The sequence below is a fragment of the Chelmon rostratus genome, chromosome 21 (assembly GCF_017976325.1).
Source record: "Chelmon rostratus isolate fCheRos1 chromosome 21, fCheRos1.pri, whole genome shotgun sequence".
NCBI classification, from domain to species: domain Eukaryota; kingdom Metazoa; phylum Chordata; class Actinopteri; order Chaetodontiformes; family Chaetodontidae; genus Chelmon; species Chelmon rostratus.
In genome coordinates, this window is record NC_055678.1 from 2,212,295 (window position 1) to 2,234,993 (window position 22,699).

Sequence of the window (22,699 nt, forward strand, 5' to 3'; positions counted from 1 at the left end):
AGTAGTGCTGGTAGGTACATCTTGTATGACAGATAGCTAGCCAGTGTTTTCCCCCTGCGTCCAGGCTTGTGCTATGGTGCTGCTAGCTTAATTTAATAGCTATAATGGGCGGATATGATAGTAATTTCTGTCTTCTTATCTAAATCACTGCTGTTGTAGCAGTTAAAAATGCATTTTAAATACAGATAATAAGGTATTTTACTTTGAAGTTCACGTGGAAGTAACGCCATTGTCGGCAGACGCTTTCATTTTTAAAGGTGAAACCGGAAGCGGTTTGAGTATTTTGCGTGTAACTTGACGCTGGTGCCTGACAGCTGCCACACTGGACTCGGACTGAGCCGAACTGTGTAAGTAAACCCACAATCCGCCGCTTTTAGAGCCCGTGTGCCGCCTCACGGCCACACCGTGTTGTACGCAGCCAAATATCCTCCTAAAAACAAGAAATCAGGAGTATGAAGTGTCGAACAGACAGCTAATGGAGGCGGGAGAGGAAATCGGTCGATGTTTTTAGGCCTGTGACAACAGTTTGATCTCCACGGGGAGGAATTGTGCACCGATGAGTGTTTAAATGGATTTATTTACCACAGTGAACATTATTCTTGTATACATGTGTATGCTGTATGGATTAATGATATCCTAATGAAAGCTAACGGCGTCAGTAATGGAGTTACAGCAGTGTAATTACACGCTAAAATGATTTCAATTGAATGAGATATAAAGCGATTAATATGGAGGAAAGTGTAGTGTAATGGCTTTTCATTAGCTTGTCTGTTGTAAGAGAGAAGCACCATAATATTCCTATAACATTATATTTAATGTGTGTCTGTGGCCCTCAGTAGAGACTTTCGTGCTTTAATACATTTAAAATCTCCCTGCAGAGATGTTGGCTGATAACATTTCAGGCTTTAATATTTCATATTATGCTCTTTATATGTCAGACTGTAACATGGAGGTGAAACGATGAATCAATTAGTTATTTAAAAGAAAGTTAAGATTAATTCATATATGATAATAGAAGAAAAATCTCCAGGTTACCTCGGATTCTGGGATGTTTTTTCTGCATTTCATAGACTAAACAATTAATCACTCAGTTACCAAGTTAGTTAGTTGCAGCCCTGCTGTCAGACATAGTGACTTTACACTTATCTGACTGCATGTGTCTCCTGTCGTTTTGTTTCATTTCAAATAAATGTAATACTGCTCTGAAGTCATCCATAGGGTCAGTGCAGTTTGGGATTTTAAGGATTTTAAAGAGGAAGCAAAACTCATGTGTTTTCAGTCCCCCACACCCACCTGTAAGTTTGACCGTCCCGAGAGGAGACCTGTTCCTCCCGACGCTCAGAGGTGTGTTCCACGATAGCAACAAAATCATTATTATTATTTATTTAATCCTAAATGTTTTAAGATGTGACTTTTGTCAGTTTGTAAGTAAAAAACAATTAAATTACAATGAAAATTATTTATTATTCTCCTCCAGAACTATGTGGTAGTGTAAAGAAACCCTTAGAGCATAATGCTGGGAGATAAAACTTACAGATGATTATTGAAAAGTTAAATGAATAAATAAAGCATGATTTTCTTTGTAAAAAGAAAATGTGGTAACCTTTGAGCTTGGTTGATCAGGATCAGCAGGCCTCCATGTTTGAATGTTTGATAAAACAACCATGTGTCCTGTAGTGTGTGGGAGTAAAGGGCCAGTGAGGGCCAAGCCAACGAGGGAAACAGATGCACAAGTCACAACAATGGCGTTTTAAAGCGCGGCAGTTCCATCCAGGCTGTTGGTGTCTTTGTTTTCTTCATGCGTGTGAGGCCACCGACTTGAGCAGCGCTGGACGTTTGTTTTGCTCTGCAGGTCTCTTTGCAGGTCCAGTTCCCAGCTGGAAGTTGAGTTGCTATTAGCAAAAGCTACTAAACCCAATTCAGTAGATTACTGGTTTAAAACAAGGTAGATAGAAAGAACTTTACACACAAACCCCAATCCAAATTAATTAGTAATATGAGGGTTGACATCAGCTCGACACCCCCACCCTGACTGACAGTTTCTCTATTTGTTGTCATTTGGAAATCCAGTGTTTTCTTCTTGTGTGTGTGTTATCTAGCCAGCACCTGCTCTGTTAATCCCTACGTGCTTTAACTGGCATTGCCCTTGTCCATCTCTGTCACAACACACACACACACACACACACTCACACACACACACACACATACACACACACACACTCACAGAGGCTCGTAACACTCATGACTTTTCAGGTATTTTCCTGCGTTTTTGAATTCCTCTTCTACAACAATGTGCAATTTACCTTATAACTGAAAGTTGAAGAAAAAAAAGTGATGCTGCATTCAAATCTTCATCCAAGGTTTTTAAACATGTTTGCAGGCGGTTTGGACGATCCCCTGCAGGTAGAAACATGTTTTTTTTCTGAGAGGGAGTCTTTGAAAGGCATGAATCTCAGCAGATGGGCAGTTACTACCTCAAACCTTTCAGATACAGAGTGTCTCAAAATGTCAGTATCGCAAATATGATGACACTGAATGAGAAATTTCAGTTTGAAGAAGAAAAGCGCAGCCGTTTTTATACCACTGTCCCCCAGATTCAGGTGGCCAGACAAGACAATCAAGGAAAGCATTGGCATGAAAAGCCCCCAAACAAGCAGGACGTAACGATGGCTGCAGTGAGAGCTGAGACTTCAGATGGTCACTGACTGCAAATAATGGAACCAAATGTTAAATATGATTAACTAAAAGAATAGTTCAGCATTTGGGAAAAAGAGAGAGAATATTTCTATTGGTCCGGAGCTGGAGACAGGACATGGTTAGCCTAGCTTAGCATAAAGAGTGGAAGCGGGGGGAAACAGCAAGACTGGTTTGGAAAAAAGTGGAAATATGTCTCGTTTGAGATTTTAGGGGGAAGCGTGTTGCTGAGCAGCAGTTTGTCCGTCCATGCTGCACTGTGACAACAGTCCTACAGGAGGCCGCACACACTGTGCCTCACTGTTATTTGCCATAAAATGATTCTAGCATGTAGCTCATGCCTATTTTTTTGGACAGAGTCAGGCTTCTGTTTTCCTGTCTTTATGCTAAGCTAGGCTAACTATATCCTGACTCCAGTTGTGTACTTCAAACATAAGACGAGCCCACATTAAAAAGTTCCTTGAGCATGCCCGACTAATTTCTGTCCTTTCATATTAAGGGACCTTGTATAAAAAGGTCTCCACATTAACGCATTTAGATTAAAACTGCGAGTCACAACTTTGACCTCCTGCTCGTGGGTCCATTTCAAATCTGATGTGAGTGAACAGAACAGAATGTGTCACCATTATGAACTACAACACTGCATTAAGTTAATGTTCTCACATACATACAACCTCACTGCAGCCTTTTAAAATTCTCTGCATAGCTTTTTTTTTCACCTGAGATGACACTGAATGTCAACCTGTCCCGCCTCCTGGCAGCGTTCCTGTGATGCCCCAGGGCGGGCCGAGCTGGTCGGGGTTGCGATGCCGTACGTGGACCGACAGAACCGCTTCTGTGGCTTCCTGGACATCGAGGAGAATGAGAGCAGCGGCAGGTTCCTGCGGCGATACTTCATCCTGGACATTCAGCAGGGCAACCTGCTGTGGTACATGGACAACCCACAGGTGTGTGTGTGTGTGTGTGTGAGACAGAGAGAGAGTGAATGAATGTGCAGATGGGTGTGTGTAGACACGCGATTGCGTCTACACACCTATAGAAATTCTTCTTTGATTTGTCAGCACTGAAAACATTTGAACCAATCTGAATTCATTTATTTGTACTTTTAATAAATAAAATTAACGTGGCGCTTTATTTTGAAGTTTACATGCCCTCCAGGCAGATATTATTAACAGTACATTTCAGTTCACTATGAACATGATGAAAATTTACTTGCAGGGACTTGAAACTTGCTTCAGGGAGATAATCCATCACATTTAGTTGCCTTTATTTTACCAGCTCAGACAGCCTGTCTGGTATTGTTATTACTTTGTGATTCTGTGTGTATGTGTGTCCGTGTGTGTGTGTGTGTTGTCATGGCAAAATGTGGTCCTGGAGACACCTTCTGTAGCGGGAACGACTGCAGAAGTATTGTTGAGTTCTTTGCCAGGTGTTTCTGTGTCTGTGGACAGATTGTCAACGTGACGGCTTCACAGTTGTGCAAGATGCATTCAGGAAAGTTCACAGATGTCGAGTTGAGATAAAAATGAGAGCCAAGTTCAAGGATGGGTGTGGGCTGACCCATGAGTACTGAGTAATCATACAATAATGTAGTAATAGCTACTCGGTACTCATGGGTCAGAGCGTCAGCATGCTGATGGGCGATGCAGCTGGTGTGATCCCCTCACACACAGTGGTCTGTAGTCTTTCGTTAAAGTGAAGCAGTTATTGGTGCTGCAGGTAGGACAGGTGACAGTTTTCAACAGTCTCCTTGGTAGTGCCTTCAGGGACACACTTGACATCTGACAACTGCAAAGCATTTCATTTATGAGCTATGATATCAGAAAATTGAATGTGTTAGTTTTCATTGTGATGAAAGAGCTCGTCACATGTGCAACAGCTAATCTTATTGATGAGTTTCTAACTTCTGTCTGTCCTCATCTCTGCAAACCAACCAAAGTAAACTTGATTTAAAGTGTCGGCACACTTCACAGTGAGAACATATGTGACCAGAAGAAGGTGAGGCGTAAAGAATACGAGCTGTAACTAGGCCCAGCAAAGGTCGGAAAGCCTTAGACAGTTTAGAGGAAAGAGGAAGTTGTGGGTTTATGGGACAAATTTTATGTGTTTGGAGTGACAAGTTGGACAGCCCTGATCAAACACACCTGAGTGGTTTGACAGATGCTCAGGAACAGGAACCAGAACAGAAACTGTAGAAAGGTTAGTAGTAGTAGTATCTATATTTGCCACAATCGGGGAATTCCTCAGAGCGCGCAGAGCTGATATTTGCTGCTGATATTAAATTCTTCAATCAAAGCAGAACCGTAACACTGCATTCAGGTGATGATATGAACATATTGCAACATGCTAACAGCATATAAACTCTCTGTTTACTATTTGTGTATTATTTCCATAGACATTTCGAGGGAATAGGGGCCAAACCCAATGTTTTCTAATACCTTTATTACTGCTATTACTTCTACTTGTAGTGCTACTACTGTTACTACAAATATCTACAATGTTAAAATTAATGCATATATTTGTGTGTTTTTTTGTCCAGAATCTGCCTAAAGGTGCAGAGAAGGTGGGATCTCTCAAACTCACCTATATCTCCAAGGTTAGTCATCTCTCTCTCTCCAGTGAACATGGAGTCAGTGTGTCCGAAACGTTGGCCCATGATCGAACACCTGAACATGCTAAAATGCTAAACTAAGATGGTGATCATGTGAGAACAGAATTTTTCTAATAATTAACAATTAGCGGGTTCAAGCATAAGGAAGCTGCTCAAAAATTAAAGTCAAACTAAACTTTCAGGCTCCACAAAGGTGAGCAAAGTCACTTCGGCTGGTTCAGTCCTGTCTGAACAAGGAGCGAGACCAGTCACACACATGTTTCATCATCACAAAGCCTGCAGCGTTTCAATCATTACTCACTCACAGTTCCACCATTTGTCCCCGGTCATCGGTTTTGAATGAATCTCAGTGGGAATGTTTAGGAGGTAGCAAGGGATGAACCCAGTTATGGCCATTTTCCTGCTAAGCCCCGCCCCTCACAAAGTGTATTGGTTGATCTTGCTGTATAATAAAAACAGAAAATCCATCATGGTGGACTTTTACAGTTGAAGGGGCTTTTTTTCGTAGAGCACATTAAGCTGGCTTGTTTGCTTATTTTCGAGTCAATCAGGCTTATGGTATGAGGGACAAGGCCTTACAGCGCCACCATCTGGCCGATCGGGCTCATTCCAGCTCACGACAATGAGAGCCTTAGTGGCAGAAAAGATACATAAATAATAAAAAGAAACGGGCACGAACACGGCGGGGTTCAATCCCTTCGTTGCTAGAACCTGAATGAATGTGCCCCCCTCTGGGACGTTAAAGCTTTCCTCTCTCTCATTCAGGTCAGCGATGCCACCAAACTCAGACCAAAGGCAGAGTTCTGCTTTGGTAAGTTTCTTCCCTCTCTCCCTCCTTCCTTACATCCCCCCTTGGCTCCCTCCGTCTTTACCTACACTATAACTATATACTATATATATACTGCAGCTCTGGCCACATACTTTTGGATAGGCCTCTTAGTTCCTACAATATGCAGTGATGTCTGAGACAATAGAGAGCTCCCAGCTTTGTGGCAACAGTTTATGTTTGTCCCTTTCCTGTTACAACATGACAATGTCCCGGACAAAGCCGGGTCCATAAAAATGGTTTTCCCACTCTGGTGTGGAAGAGCTGGACTGGCCTGCACAGAGCCCTGACCTCGACCCCATCCAGCCAGCACCCAGCCAGACATGATCATCAGCATCAGTGTTGGAGCTCACTGATGCTGCATCCAGACATCTGGTGGAAAGCCTGAAAACGGAGGAGTGGGGGCTGTTATAGCAGCAGATTAATGGACGGCAGATAATAGACACATGGGCACAATCACCTGGCGTCCACATACCTTTGGCCACGAAATGGACTGCTTTTCTTTCCAGCCTTCTTTTACTCCCTTCCTCTCCCCTTCATTCCCACTCCTTCCTCATTTCCTTCCTTCCTCCTTTCTCCCCTTTTGCCCTTCCGTGTGCTTTTTTCCCTCTCTGCCTCCCTCTTTTCCTCTCCTGTTAGGTTTATTTCCTCTCTTTTGTCCCTCGCTGCTTGTTGTTGTTCCTCTGGTGGCCAACAGTAGCTTTTTGTCGCTCAATAGGAGGAAACTGTACAATATCCCTGACCTGACCTCTGTATGTGTGTGCGTGTGTGTGTGTGTGTGTGTATTTGCATCTGGATGGGATGTTAACATACAAGCACACACACACTCACATCCTCTGCCTCTGAGAAACCAGAAACAAAGTGATATTTTTAGATCATGATTTGCATGAAGCGCAGAGTAGTTTTCTTCTTCCTCCCATGTTTCAAACCAAGCAGAAGGTCACAACCAACACGCTTCCTTCCCTTTCCCCGTCTTTCTCTCCCTGTAGTGATAAATGCAGGAATGAGGAAGTTTTACCTGCAGGCCAACGACCAGCAGGATTTGGTGGAATGGATCAGTGTTCTCAACAACGCCACCAAAATTACTGTGAGTCAAACACACACGTGCTCTGACGGATCAATAGGTGACCCTGTTTCTGTCGTAAGCCGCTCTGTCTTCTGCCTCAGGCTGCAGCCGATGGAAAACTACCCATCAGGCCAGAGAGATAAAGTTCAGTTCAAGCTTAACAGAGTGTGAGTGGAGAGAGGACAGGAAAGCCGGGTTTTTATATCCACCTGCAGCTGTGGTGGTCTATGGTCAGGGGATTTTTTTATTGTTTATTGTTTAGTATATTTTTATTGCCTTAGTATTTTTTCATTCTGGTATATTTTTCATTGCATTTAAGAATATTGTTATTATGGTTTATTTTATTGTAGTTATCTTAATTTTATTCTTTCTAATCTTTCTCATTATCTTGTTTCTAACATGGGGGTTGCAATGCAAATTTCATTGACATGTAATGCTCAATGACAATAAAGAATCTTGAATCTTGAATCTTGATTCTCTCGCCCTTTAAGTTATTCATGATTTCATGGTATAAATAACGTGAATTTGACCTGTGTTGTTCGTCAATAGAGAAACACAGGTGACATGTGGGTAGTTTATTTCCTTTTCTTTTTTCAAAAGGGTGCAGTAATTTCCTAAAACAGCTGGCCCCTGTTGTTTTTAGGAGGAAATAGTGCATTTGTTGGGGACTATTTTCAGCTGTGGATTAATACACACTTGGGGCTGTAGTGAGTATTTTGGGCGGCAGGATGGTGTAATGAGGGAACATGTAAGCCAGTGCAACAGGGTGTTTTTAGGATGAGGCTGGGATAGTTTTTATTATTGTTATTATCAACAGATTCCACAAAAAGACCAAAACCAACAAGGAACTGGTTTTACTAACAAGTGACATATCCTCTTTAAAGCTTCATTGTTGTCCAAAAAACTATTAAAAGCACAGAAGCAGAAATTAAGCTGATATGGGTGCTGTTTGTAGATGAAAAACAAGATTAAAAGATCCTTGAAGAGCTACAAAGATAAGCTAGTTTAAACCTTGAATTCTTAAAAACCTGTGTGTGTCAACAGTGAGCTCGACAGACAGGACTGTAGTTGATCTGTTGTTGTGTTTTCAGGTGCCAAAGCCGGGCGAGGGCCACACCGCCCACGCAGAGACTCCACAGGAAGCACACGGAGCCATGAAGCAGGTCTCCTACAAGACTGAGATCATAGGTGGAGTCCCTATCATCACTGCTACACAGGTAACACACACACACGCTGTCATGCACGTTGGGTTAGCAGCCGTTTGGCAGGTCAGGTCCTGTCTGCAATGGTATGCAGCCACAAACACTTGATCCAACACGCATCAACGCAGACGAGTGACGGCTGGTTTGAAAAGTGTTCAGCAGGAGAACATCTAGACTCAACTGCTGGAAAAGCTACGGAGCCCAGTAAATGAAACACTGAAAGTCTGTTTCCAGGTCTCGGCGAGTCCTGCTGCATGTGTAGAAAAAAGCGGTATAAAGATGCTCCAGAGGGAGCTGAGTGGCCTCAAGTCATGTCACTTGTCACCTGAATGAAGTGGGGGGGGGGTGTGGAGTTAGAAAGAAGTGAGTTTACCAGACCTCACTTCCCTCTCCTAGTCTCTGCTTGAGGATAGCAGCTACTAGCTACTAGCATAGCACACCCACCAGGTATTGTTAAGGAAGAAGAATGCATGGAATGAAAAAGACGACGGCTGTTTCTGCTTTGACTGTTTGACAAAAGAAATAATCTGAAGACATGCTGATGAACGGAGGGGAAATGAGTCATTTTGAGAGTAATTCAGTAAGTTTAGGATACAATTTTTTTTTGTCCTAAAACCAAATTACAACAACTGAATTTAAATGACGTGTTGTCATGACTTTAAAGTGGCTGTAATTAATATTTTTACATTAATAATGGATCACATGACTATTCTCGTCTCTCGTAGTCTCTTGCAGCTCCCCTCAGCTCTGTGGGGCATTTTAGCGTCTTTCAGCTCAGTGTTTTGCACAGTTAAAAGGCCACCAGACAGTAGACAGACAAAGCTAGCGGCTAGCATTTAGCATCTGAAGAGTCAAATATTTAAGTTGGTGGAAACCAAATTGAGCTTAAAGGAGAGTGACTATTGGACTGATGGACATTTGCTGAATGTGTAAATAAGCAATGATCTAACACATTTGCTGCATCAAAAATATCATGAGACAGTGCTCCCTATACGTTCTATGTGTGTGTGTGTGTGTGTGTGTGTGTGTGTGTGTGCTTTAGGAGCAGGGGGAGGGGCAGAACGGGGCGGAGCGTGGAGGTCTGAAGCGGGGTCAGAATCAACTGCCCTACTTCCTGTCCAGAGGAGCGCAGGACCAGGCCATCATCAAGGCTGGATACTGTGTGAAACAGGGAGCTGTGGTGAGAGTACACACACACACACACACACACACACACACACACACACACACACACACACACTTTGTGGGATGTAATTGACGTTGCAGCCTCTGGGACACACTGCCTGGAAGTGTTTTCTCATTCACTAACTCCATCATTTAGTCTTTAAAATGCCAAAAAAATATTGCCAGATGTCCTTCACAAGTGACCAGAGTCCATGTTGTGATGGTTCACTGGCAGCCACGTTAAATCAGCTCTGTGAACAGCTGAAGTGTTTTTGTCAAATGCATGATAGCTCTGCTCCTCTTCCTCAGATGAAGAACTGGAAGAGGAGGTACTTCATGCTGGATGAAAACGCTGTCAGCTACTACAAATCAGAAATGGTGAGAAAATGTCTTTTGGTTATTTGAGTGACTAGTACTGTGTGTGAACTGTGTGTGTGTGTGTGTGTGTGTGTGTGCGTGCGTGTGTGTGTGTGTGTGTGCATGCGTGCGTGCGCAGCGAGGTTTGTTTTGCCCTCAGTTAGTTGTTGTTTCTACACGCAGTGGCATGTGTTCTGAATACCTCCTCATATGATCCACGTGTGCACAGATTAACGCGTCCTAACCACATAAATGAACACACCCTCTGTGTGTGTGTGTGTGTGTGTGTGTGTGTGTGTGTGTGTGTGTGTGTGTGTGTGTGAGTGTGTGTGTGTGTGTGTGTGTGTGCGTGTGTGCGCGCACGAACTGGCTGTTTGTTCATGCCTTCATATTTTTCATTGTAGGTATTAAACATTCCTGCATGTAAAGTGACGTAATGAGTGCAGCCGTTGAGAAAAGCATCAACTGTTAATGAAAAGCACTGCAGGTCATTGTCTGAGACCAAACTATATGTGTGCATTTATGAGGAGACACGTAGAGAGAGAAAGAGACAGAAGACGTATGAGCTGAGGTTTCTCCCACTTTTCTGTTAAATAATTTAACAGTACTCGTGTTTCCTCTGTCAGGTTTGGTGGATGGCTCTTAATAACACGATACCCGAGAGTGAAAACATGACAGCGTATCTGTTGAATCCATCCAAAACTGACCCAGAATCTGCTAGTGTACTGATTTAAACTGCTGAATGTTTCATCAGGTTTCCACAACGTGTAATCTTCAGCTGCTGCTCACAGAATATTGAGCTCTGTGATTGGATGTTCTTGTCTTTTCTCCTTTCATTATGCATCCACAGTCTTACATCTTTTATCAAAAAAACACATTTCCATCATAGTTGTCCATCTTTTTTGCTGATGACTCAACCAGAAAATGCAGAAAATGAGTGAGGATACAACTTGTGGAACATTTGGTGTCTGAAATAACATTTCTCTGTCATTCAAAAATGTCCTCTAGCTGAGTTAATTTAAACACAAGATACTTGTGCTCAAAAAGAGGATTCATTCTCAGTGAAGAACCTTGGAGCTCTAATCTGCCTCTATACCTGCCAAAGAGCAGTGATTCCTAACACGTCTCTGGGGGTCATCAGGTGGAAACCTCCCTTCAACAGTGTTTCGCCTACTTAGTCCCACGTCACCTCCAGGAGGGTAGGCGGTGAACTCCAGCGTCCCAGAGTCACCCCCCCTAGTGCCAGTTCACACTGCTCCTACACAATCCAAACAGCACCGCCACGTTCAACTGACCCAGAGATGCTCCAGGTAGTGGCCAGTACCGATGCTACCATTTAACTATTGCTAATGCTAATGCTAACCGCTAAGAAGAACAGAAGAAGACAATACAGTTCCGATGCTACCATTTAGCTAATGTTAAGTGCTAACCGCTACCTGCTAGGAGGAACAGAAGAAGACAATAAAGCTAGATTCACCTATACTGTTAATGTTAACTGCTAACTAACTGCTAAGATAGTATCATACTACCACCGCTTTAGCTATTGTTAGCTGCTACAATGCTACCACAGGCCTAGATGCCACATGTAACTGCCGATTGCCACACTACCATCATCTACCCCTGCCTCTCACCAACTGCACCAATAAAAGCGGGGTGGGAATACAAACCCTGGTTCGGGTAGTGGGTAGAAAATAAAGAGGTAGAGTCAAAATGAAAATGTCCTGAAGTGTGAGGACAGCGAGCTAGTCGACGACCACTTCTTTCCACAGCTGCCGGCTGAAACTATGAATGACGCATTCGTGTCAGAAAAACATGCTGTATGTTGCCCCTGTGTATTACAAAACACCCCGATATCGCTTGAAAATGTCAAGGCACAACCCAGTTTCAGCTAAAAGCCTCTTCACCGCTGCAGAAGACAAACGGAGCTTTACTGTAAAAATCACACGTCACTAACACAACGTCTGAAATGAGAAGGAGCATTAAATGCAGCGTACCACACATATAAAAGTTCTTTAAATAGCCTGTAATTGTCAACTGTGATGAGTCAGTGACCAGCAGAGGAATGGCAGCGTTGAGCCACTCACCAAAGCCGTGGGCTGGATTAATAACAAGCACACAGTTAGTGCCTCTTTTACCGCTGCTGGTTGGGGTTGGACGATATGACGACATGTACTGTGAGAAAATAGAAATTTGCCAACAGTTGGGTATTTTTCTATACCCGTTAAGCACAGTATCTCTTTAATCTATCTGTTTGTATTGGTAATTGTGGGGAATGTTGCAAATCAATGTGCCTACAGGGGCTTTAGTAAAGTTCAGGAGCTGTAATCCAGCGTGTGCTTACTCTCTGCATTTTTCTATAATGAGTCTGCTATTCTAGACCTGGCCTTAAAACTGGGTGTGAGCACAGGTGACCTTGGTTCCCCTCTGCAGACTCATGCAGTCAAAGTGTTTTGCAGAACATTTCCTCTTCCTGTCGAGATGAAAAGTCAGATCGTGAAACACAGAACACAAATAACTCACAGATTTTAAATGTTCTGTTGTGTCCTCTCTTCTTCCTCGCAGGAGAGGGAGGCACTGAAAGTCATCCAGCTGAAGGAGATCCACAAAGTGCAGGAGTGCAAACAGAGGTCAGTGAGCTCTCTTGCTGGCAGGTGAATACCTGCTGCTGTCCAGGTGTTCGGATCGATTCAGCCGTGACGTCGCAGGTGATTAAAGACGCTGCTGCTTTGGTGTCTGTTCTGTTTCCTGCAGTGAGCTGATGATGAGGGACAACCTGTTCGAAATGGTCACCAGCTCCAGAACCTTCTACATACAGGTAACACGCATGAAGAGGACTGAGGGTTGTGTCTAATAGTCTGGGCAAAGGCAACAAAAATCCAACGTCCAGATGGAGACGCTGGTGTGGACACATCAGCCACGTCCCACAGCATAAACCAGGAGCTTCACACAGACATGAGCAGCAGTCCAGGATGATGCTGGAACATAGAGCAGTGTGGTTTCCTGACGAGTTGACGCGTATTAATCTGTGATGACTCTACTTTTAACTAATTTATTTTCATTTTTGCCTCTTTAAAATGTGTTTTTAGCCATGATAGTGAATGTCCTGATCTCTTTGGTGCCCTCACTTCTCCTTCAGCGCCACCGGCAGGTTGACATTTGCGGTTTTGAGTGATACGTCTCGACAACTTTTGGATGGATTGCTGTGTAATTTGGTGCAGACATTAATGTCGCCTCAGGGTGAATCGTTTTCACTTCGGAGATTAAGTTTTCCATCTGGTGCCACCATCAGTCAACAGCTCAAATACCAATGACATTCCCATCAGCCTCAGCTGTACATTGTGCTTAGTGCTAGTTAGCAAATGTTAGCATGCTAATACACTAAGATGGTGAACATGGTAAACATCACCTGTGAGCATGTTAGCATGCTAATGTGACTCTCACTGTTCCTTCCTTACAAGCACTGTATTATGAGCAGTGCAGCAGTTATATTACTTTATATATTTACAAATGAGCTCCTTCACATCCCAGTTCAGATGCACCTTTGACAAACAATAAAAGAAAAAATGTTGCATGAATGTTGTCTCTCTCTCTCTGTCTGTCTCTCTCCCTCTGTCAGGCTGACAGTCCAGAGGACATGCACAGCTGGATTAAGGCCATCTCAGGGGCGATCGTGGCTCAGCGTGGCCCCGGACGCTCAGCTAACACTGTAGGTGTCCTGTCAGACTCATGTTGTACTCATGATGTTTCAGAGCAATGCTTCAGTACATTTGGTATAACAAACTCTTTCTCTCTTTTTTTTGCTAAACTAAATACAGAACAAATTAAATTTGTGTCTAGTTAGAACATAATTTGTTCATGTTTAATGATTTTATTTAATAGCTTGATTTTTATCCGTTGCAATTTAACAACACAACAAAAACATAATAAAAGAGCAAATAGCAGCACATACACATAGTTCCTATAGCAACCTTTCAGATAATAAGATAAATTTATTATAAAGAGTGTGTTTAACTTTATGATTCCTCCAACTGATGAGCAAAGTCACTTCAGACTGTTGTTTTGGTGCCGTCGCTGGATGTCAAGAAGGAGCTCCCATGTTGTTCATGTCCAATCAGGTGAAGCAGCTCCATCTTGTGGCAGTAAGAGTTACTGCAGCAGACAAACAGTTTCCGGAGGTTTAAAACCTGAAATATTTTGATTAGATTATTCTCATTTATTCAAAGAAAAATAATCTTTCACTCAGTTGCTCAACTTAAATCTCACCTTGTCTGTATCCCATATTTATAGTTATGGTTAGTTCATAATATGCCCGTCTATATAATGTCAATATAATGTAGTGTGAGCTTACATATTGCACAGATTCAGTCCATGTTTCATCATTTATTTTCCTTTTTGTAGGGGTTCCACAACCTGATGATGATGATGATGATGGTTAATATGTGTTTTCACACACACTCGCTCACACAGCTGCTGATATTTCTCCCTGTATTTCTCTTACTGTCCCTCAGTCTCTTCTCTCAGTTTGAAGAGTTTCCTTCTAAAACCACACAATGAACCTCCAGAGGAAAGAAGTAACAAATAATAAACCTCTGTAAAATAAAACAGTTGTCATTCATGAGTAACCGGTTTGCATTACTCCAATGTTCTGTCTGCTATCATGAAAAAAAATATATAATCAGTATCACAAGTTAATGCAAAACTTGAGTTAATGCAGACTAGTTGCAGAGGAATGTTAACTGGTGACAGAGGCTGATCTGATTGGACGGTATGACTCTGTCCAGAGCAGCAAGGCCTCTGTGGATGGATGTGTGGTGTTTTGGAAAGGAGCTCTTCACATCACTGTAACTGAGCTGTGCTGTAAATTGTTGTTTTCAGATACGTCAGGCCAGGAGGCTGTCCAGCCCTTGTATACAGAGGTATACACCATTCTGCAGTGGTGAATGCAGCACGTATGTGACCCCACGCCCTCCCCCCAAACCCTGCATTCACCCCGGCCTCCACTTACTGAGCAGTAACCATGCACACTGCAGGGGTCCTCTGGTTCTGTGTGTAACTCCGACCTTTGTGTTTTTATCTGGAAGCACAAACACCAGAGTGAACCCTGTAGTGTTCATCCATCCCAAAGCTAATGCTAGCTGTATGGTTTGAATAGTCTGGCCTCCTGCTGCTAAACAGTGGAACAACCCTTTAAAATCATAGCTGGAGTGTGTAGGGACAGTAGATAGTTTGTAGATTTGGCTGAACTGTATTTGAGATTAATTTCAAATACAGGCAGAGTTTGCTTGAGAGTTTCTCTTCAAGCTGAGCAAAATCTGAATGTTTAGGACTCTGTACTTTCCTTTCCACTGGCATTAACAAGCATCTTTTTATCCCAGAATTCAAAATAAAACCTCTTTTCTCTGTACTTCAAGAGAATGCTGATTGTCATAAGCATCACCTTGGGTTCTTCCTTTAAAGCTGATAGTAAACTTTGTCTCTAGCCTCCATCACTCACTGATGAAACAGATCTATCTGACCTACTGACAGCTGCAGGTCAGTGTCTCTGCACCTTGTGGTAGAATTTATGGGTAGTGTGCAGGACTTGAACTGCCATCCACACCAATTTGATGTTTTGCAGATCTTAACAGTTGCAAAAACAAGCGTTATGGTTAGTATAGCGTGTATAAGGACATGTCGGACGCAGTTTAATGCAGGTGGAAAGTGAGTCCTAAATTCGCTCAGGAGCTATAAAACAAACATCTAAAAGTATATGAGTGCTGCATGAAACAGACCTGGTAACTGACCTCTGACCTCTTGACCGAGGCTTGTATGCAGACGTGTTGGCTCAGCACTGATGATCATTTCATTCCTGAACCATGTTTGTTTGCAGCATCCTCATCCTCCGTCATAACTCGTCCCACCCAGGCATCATCGTCCTCTTTGGTTAACACACTGGTCCATTGACATCCCAGCTTCTCATCATTTTTTTTTTCATTTTTTTTCATTGATATTTTTTGACATGTGGGCTGTAAAGTTAGAGGTCATCCATTCGTCCACACATCAGGTCAAACTACACTTTCCCTTTATTCTCATAACATGACCATCTTATCTTATATTATCTCTGAACTTTTTACGTCTGTCTTCACTCTTTTTTTCTGTGTCTGAGCTGTTTCCTTCATTTGTGTGTCATTACTCACGTCTTAATGACATTTACAGCGTTCCCGGTTCCCAGCAGGACTTCGTAAAACCAGCTTTTTCTTTTTTTTCCCGCTAACCCTCTGTCGTGTTGTCTTTGTCTTTCTGCGTGTTCGTGTGTGTGCGCGTGTCTGCTTTTCAGAGAGTGAGGTGTGACAGTGACGTACTAACCTTCCCCAAATGAGCCCTGCTGCCTACTTCCTGCCCCTCCCACCGCTGCTCATCGTCCAATCACCAAGCCCCACTGCCTCTCCGCTTCCTTAGCAACTGCTGTTCGATCCTGCCCCGCTCCTTGGCAACTGCAGCATCACTCGTTCGTACGTGTTGCTTGTAACTGCATGAACCCCGGTGTTACGGTCACAATTCACAGCATTTTCTTCGGATGGATATTGTGTGACCCCCATACCTCAGCAACTAAGCTGGCAGGTAAAATGTAAACAAAGCTGGATTAATGAGCGAGGAAGTTTCAGAAAGGAGTTCAATATAATAGATTGTATTTGCGATCTCTATTTGATTTTGGTTCTGGATGTAAAAGACTGGTTCATATTCTGTATAGATGGACTTGAATGAAGTATTTCAAGTCTTGGATGGAAGTGAATGGTTGAATCATCAGAACGAGTCACAGAGCTAGTTGAAGTTGTTCAGACCACTTGAATTAACTTACAGTTGTCCGTGGATGTATTTCCTGTAATCACAGCTGATGCTACACTCGCACCGACTTTATGTGTCCTCGCTTTAGCTAGTGGTGCTACACAGATGCTACAGATGCTAGAGCTGCAAATAATTTCTTCTCTAACTAATGGGTAGCCTTTCGGTAACGCCCTTTGGCAGCCATATGGGAGCTCCTCAGTATCTGTCAAACCCAGATTTTGTCAGCATTAATCCATCAACGTATTCTGTGTTAAGATAATCGTCTGAAATCTCTTTGGTCAAACTCTTTGGAAACTTCCTCTTGTGGTTCCGTGTTGAAGCCAAACTGAGCAGCTCCTGCTGAACATATTGCAAATACTTCTGTCATGTTGTTCCTGGCTGCTATTGCTGAGCTTCATTTTAACCCATAAAACCTGATGTGCATGCTGTTTTTTTGAATGTCAATCAAACCACGTGCCAGAAAAGTGCAAATGTTTCCTTGATCACCAGCAAACATAAAACATTATGTGAACGTCATCAAAAGCTAATTGTTTCTTTAATGATGCTGTTAATTCAGGGTTGGATGCTAATAATGACTCGCTTTGTTTGATACTGTTTGTTACTGTCTGCAGATCTGAAATCTTCCCATCTATTGATCTGCAAGCTTTAAGCTAAATGCGTTTACTGGTGGACAAGTTGAAGCAAAGTTCCACATGTTGGTCTGTTTTTGTTTGAGCAAAGAGAAAACATCTGACAAACTTTTTATTTTCTCCTCTCTTCTCCTCACACTGCACTCTTCATCCATCCATCATCCATCCACTGAGTCATCCCCGTGCTCCATCCGTGCACCCATTCATCCGTCCGTCCGTCCATCCGTCATTCACAGTCTTTCTCTTCTGCCTCTCACGTCCTCTCCCCCTTCTTTCTCTCCCCAGGAGCGCATTGACCACTCATCTCCCTCCCCAACATCCTCCTCCACCTTCTACTACTCCCTTGACGAGGAACTACAACACCCACAATCCTCCTCCGGCACCGCCTCAGCGGGCCCTCAGCCTCACGCTGGACACACACCACCAGGACAACTTCCTGGGCTTGCTTCCGTGGAGACTGAGTGGCGTCCAGTCCGTGATGATGCCCCTCCCTTCGGCGCGCTCCCGCCTGTCGCTGCAGGAGACGGTGCAGCCTTCGAAGTAACGGAGGAGAAGGAGTCACCGTGGAAACGGCGCAGCGAATTGGGATTAGTTGGCAGCGGTGGCGGGGAGGAGCTGAACAGTCACACCACTGAAAATTCTGACCTGCAGATGACCCTGATTTGACGATGACGAGCGTGATGATGATGATTGACAGTCTCTGAAGAACACACACACACACACACTTACACACCTCTACACGAGCTCCATGTGCTGAGACCACTCCTACCTGACTGGTCAGATGATCCTTCTACAAAACTTCCTGGGACCATTTATTGTGCACATGTGGAATCAGACCTTCTCCCTCTGCCGTTTTTCCTTTACTTTTGTCTTCCTGGTTATTATTTTGCAAAGTGTTGCTGCCGGCAAACAGACGCCATGCATTGTCATGCAAGGAAAATTAATCTTGGATATTGTACAGTGACGTTTTGACATGTTTCAGTAGCACAAGAACCTTGAACCCTGCTCATTGCACCGTCATGGACAGGTTTCATGATTCATGTAAGAAACAGGCAAACCAAATTTTGCTGTCGATGTTTTTCTACGGCAGCAGCTCAGATGTTACAGGCGGTCAAAACCTGGAGGCGTCAGCTGTCTGTTTGACTCTGCTGAGAGACTGATTAATCCAGCCTCTCAGATTTTTGAAGACAATCCTGCTGAATATTAGAAACTCTTTAATCCTGAATTACCACTGGGGAGCTTTTACTGTCTCCTCTATCTCATCTCCACTTGAAAAGGTTATCCTGTCAACACGTGTTAGCGCTTTAGAGCTCCGAAGTCCAGATTCACTGCAGTTGTATTTCCAGGGATGTCTGCACACTGTTTTCATCCTCTTCACAAAGAAATTTCCTGCCGTCTGTCGGATGAAGACTTTGAATCTCTAAAATGTCAGAATTCCAAAAATGAGAAGGAACAAACTTGTCCGTGACATCATGCTCTTTTTGAACTTATTGAATTTACATAAGCCAGGAGACCATCTGACTTTCCAGAGCCACAGTAAAGGCCTGGTCACACAAGCATTTATTATAACATTTAAATACCAAAAAAAAGGTTCATTTCCATGTAATCAGTGGTTTCACTTGTGGAGGTGAAGTGAATCTGGATGGAGCTTCTGCATAGAGTTAAACTGTGAACTTTGACACACGGTTGGCAGATGTGACCTTTGAGAGAAAAGAGAGCTTGGGAGTCCAAAATGGAAAAATCATATTTGCTGTGTTGCACCGTCCGATTTTCTAGAACCCATCTCTGCTGGAGTGCAAACATGGTTCGAGTGGATGGTACAAACGTCTGTTAACATATTGTGCTGCCAGTAAATGTGCCAGCTAGCTTGCTAACTGTAGCTTCCTGGTAGCAAGCCAGCTAGCAAGCTATTTTGGCTGCCTGGCATCAGCATGTTACTGGTTGGCTTGTCAACAAGCCCCACAAGTACTTAATATGTCACCAAGCTTCCAGCACCTACTCTGCAAGGACATGCACAGAATTTCTTGGTTCACTTTCAGATTTAGCTGTGCATCAAGATGCATTTAGTTTGTAAGATTAACTAATAACATCATCAACATACTGTATCTCCAGCAGTAATCTGGAGCCATTCACTGTTTGAGGAAATGTCCCAGGTATAAAGACGTTTATCTCCCAAAGAGACAAAGAGAGGAGAGCTTTCAGCTGCAGTGCAGTCATTGCCTGCCTCATCTGTGGTTCCAGTAACTGTTACAGTATTTGGGTTTTACATGCAAGTGAAAACATTGTATTTGCAAAACGTCAGCGTCTCTGAATTATCAACAGGAATTCAAGTCTTTTCTAAATCAAAGATTGTAAATCTTTCAACTGAAGCAAAAACATGAAATTTACCAAAGCGGTGTCATGGAACAGATGACTTTGATAACATTGTGCTCCAGAGAACCTGAGCTGAGCACAACAATTAAATGTTTCTGGTGAAAGTACCAGAAAAGACGAGTTAAAGGCGGGGTGCGTCATTCTGGAGAAAGATTGTTGGTATTATCATCTCTGCTTCTTCGTCCCTCTCTCTCGCCCCGTCTCCCCCTCGGCCCGTGGAGCACCAACACGCCACCTCTTGCTGATTGGCTGGCTCAGTCCCATGATTATTTTCGACGTACACACAGAACGGACAGCCAGCAGGCCGTGAGGAGATATGATTCCAGCAGTCTTTGTGCAGAATGACTCACCCCGCGTTTAAAGCAGCGTTGATAAAAGGACGCGCTGCTGTGGACTGAAGTGTTGAAGAACTGATCTTCATTCTGCTCACCAGCTCAACTCACCTCACCTCCTGCACTGTACATCCATGTTACCGTTCTTTTGTAACTCTGTCAGATGTTGATGTATTTGTTTTAATGTTTTTGGTTTAAACATGTAGGGAGACATGAAACCATATTGTTGATTTGTTGATCTGTAAATGCTGTTTTTGGACTTGGGAGCTGCGAGCGGGTTTGGAAATCCAAACCATCCATTTTTTCTCGTTTTGTTTGCTTCCAGGCTGCGAGCACCGGAAAGTGCTGGAGGCTGGTTTTGGGTGTTTTCTCTGTTCAGATGTGCTTTTAGTTTTGATGATATTATTATTCACAGTGATGAGATGCTTTTGAGGAAAAAAAATCTCTCTATATATGTTGTTTACTGATTTTTATAAAGACGTGTGCATGATTGCATGCACACACACCCTCACCGTCATTGTTCCCTGATAAACATAAGCTGGGTAAAGTGCCTGCGTTGTTCTTTCTAAAGAGTTGATGAAAAATGACAAGCTGTTTTGACCCTTTTTAGTGTGTACTTGATTCTAAGACCATGTGCTCTGTTTATTAATAGAAATTTGAAAATAATTTTAACTGGTTTCCAGTGTCTTATTTGATAACAGGTGGACTAAAGGAGCGTAGCAGTGGCAGGCAGGTTTACACTGCATCTAAAAGCAAATGTTGCATCTCATTTCAGATTGGACGTTTGTGGAGGACAGTAACACATACAAGTTAAAGGAAAAGGTTGGCAACAGAAGAGTTGAAGTTCTGCCACATATGGCTTGTATGAAAATGTATAGGTGTCTGACTGTAAATGTAGCTGCTTCTATACACTCAACAATGTTCAATAGCATCCGTTTTTTCCAGATGAACACATTTGGATCATGACAGGTGGTGAGTGGAGGCAGTATTTGGTGTTCGATTTGTTGGCTCTGCAGATGAGTTTTGCTGTTTGTGTCTGGACAAAACAGGAGCTAACAACAAGTCAAGGGCTGCAAATTGTATTTTCATCGGTGTGTCGCTTTTAAGAGCAGCATGCTGTCAAGCAGTATTTCTCTGGCCTCCGGTTGAAAGCGCCCTGCTTGTTTCACCTCTGCCACTGCTGGGTGTGGTTGGGTGAGGTCAGAAGTGTGCTCTGTTACACTTGTAACAACATCCAATAGTGATGTCACAGTGTCCTGAAGTACACATGGGCATCACTGCAGCAAGGTGAGAAGGTAAACCGCTGGAGCTCAGCAAGAACAAGGATGAATCTGAGTGAACAAGAGCAAGATTTGATGATGAAACCAATAATACAAACTGGTTATTTAGAAACCTCTACAAACCTTGGGGGGTCTCTGTTGGTCTTCGTTGTTGGCAGTAGAAGTGAGTCTCTGCTATCATCTTGTGGGTTTCAGTCCTTCAATGAGGAGCAGGTCTGTTTATGTCCACCAGGTGTCACTGTTTCCAAATACTGTAAATGTCCAATATTATCTCATTTGAGGCAGGTTTGTCCTGATTTACGGCTGGTGGAAGCCTCCATTCTTCATGCTGCTCCTCATCGGGTGGAGGCTCTCCAGATAAACTCTACTGAGGCGGTTTGTGGTCATTAGGTCATGATTCCTGAACGACGGCTGCAGACTGCCAGTCCCACAGCACTGTAAATACTGCAGTCCCGTCCCAGACCTCGAGGAATTACGTAAGACGAACATCATCAAGGCAGAGCGTGATTAAGACATTTATCTGAGCTGATGCACAGTGCTTGGTGGTGTCTCTGTTGGATAGAACACTGAACAATCCAGTTTGAAATTACTTTTCTTGTAGAGCCCATATATTCTCTCAGTTTTTTATTATCATTATCACTTTTTACATTGCTGCTTTTATCTAATCTGACGAGTCAGACGGTTTCTTGCACCGAACCATCTGGGAAGTTGTCCATTAAAACAGTTGGAGATTGGCAGGTGAATGAATGAACCGTCTGTCTATCCCCATCTATCATAGGCTACTTTAAACCAATCAGATCAATGCGCCATATGTTGTAGTAGGACTCTTTCCAAAGCCAGTTTCCCAGAGAAAAGCCTTCAGCACCATTCTTTGCTCTTTTTTCAATGAGGAAATTCTCTGCAATTGTGATGCAACTGATGCTATAGCCGCATCGACGCTAACCTCTTTAGGTGCCATTATTAAGAAAACAACGCCCACCCGTAGCTGCCATTAGTTCCTCATGGGACACCAATTCATCTGAATCACAAACACATAGCCTGAAGACTGGCAAGATGGATTCTCAGCTCTCGTGATATTGTGAATCCAGCTGCCTCGCGAGGTCAGCTTTTATCTGTTTAGGAGGGCAGGGTTTTCTATTTTTCCACCGTTATTCGTTTGAGTTCAACTCCACTGCATGTTCCTCAGTGGAACAATAAATCACAGAATCATTGTTTAACTGCTCCCTGTAGTCATGTTGCACTTTGGCCACGTCCCAATCAGTGATCTCAAAGCCTGTCCTGTTGAGTATTAGACACAGAATGTGGAAAGCCTCTCACTCTCACACAAGCTCTGTCACATA

At 43.2% G+C, this 22,699-nt stretch overlaps 1 protein-coding gene across 2 annotated transcripts; it reads left to right on the forward strand.

The window, feature by feature from the left end:
• The first annotated feature begins 293 nt into the window (after positions 1–293).
• Positions 294–20,739, forward strand: plekha1b (pleckstrin homology domain containing, family A (phosphoinositide binding specific) member 1b). Of its 2 annotated transcripts, none has more exons than XM_041962502.1 (12): positions 294–347; positions 3,456–3,641; positions 5,234–5,290; positions 6,071–6,116; positions 7,121–7,218; positions 8,289–8,414; positions 9,442–9,579; positions 9,873–9,941; positions 12,483–12,547; positions 12,672–12,735; positions 13,537–13,626; positions 17,660–20,739. In XM_041962502.1, exons 2-12 carry the CDS (start codon positions 3,501–3,503, stop codon positions 18,038–18,040), a joined length of 1,275 nt encoding a protein of 424 aa, XP_041818436.1. In that variant the 5' UTR covers positions 294–347; positions 3,456–3,500; the 3' UTR covers positions 18,041–20,739. The 2 variants fall into 2 exon arrangements, with proteins under 2 accessions (XP_041818436.1, XP_041818437.1); XM_041962503.1 differs by lacking the exon at positions 17,660–20,739 and adding an exon at positions 14,796–17,652.
• Positions 20,740–22,699: the final 1,960 nt, after the last annotated feature.

What these genes read in the sequence shown, in the direction of transcription:
- plekha1b (XM_041962502.1), top strand. Translation starts at nt 3,501, where the DNA reads ATGCCGTACGTGGACCGACAGAACCGCTTCTGTGGCTTCCTGGACATC. An exon ending in ACAACGCCACCAAAATTACT is followed by an intron (nt 7,219 to 8,288) that starts GTGAGTCAAACA and finishes TTGTGTTTTCAG; the next exon opens with GTGCCAAAGCCGGGCGAGGG. An exon ending in CCAGAACCTTCTACATACAG is followed by an intron (nt 12,736 to 13,536) that starts GTAACACGCATG and finishes TCCCTCTGTCAG; the next exon opens with GCTGACAGTCCAGAGGACAT.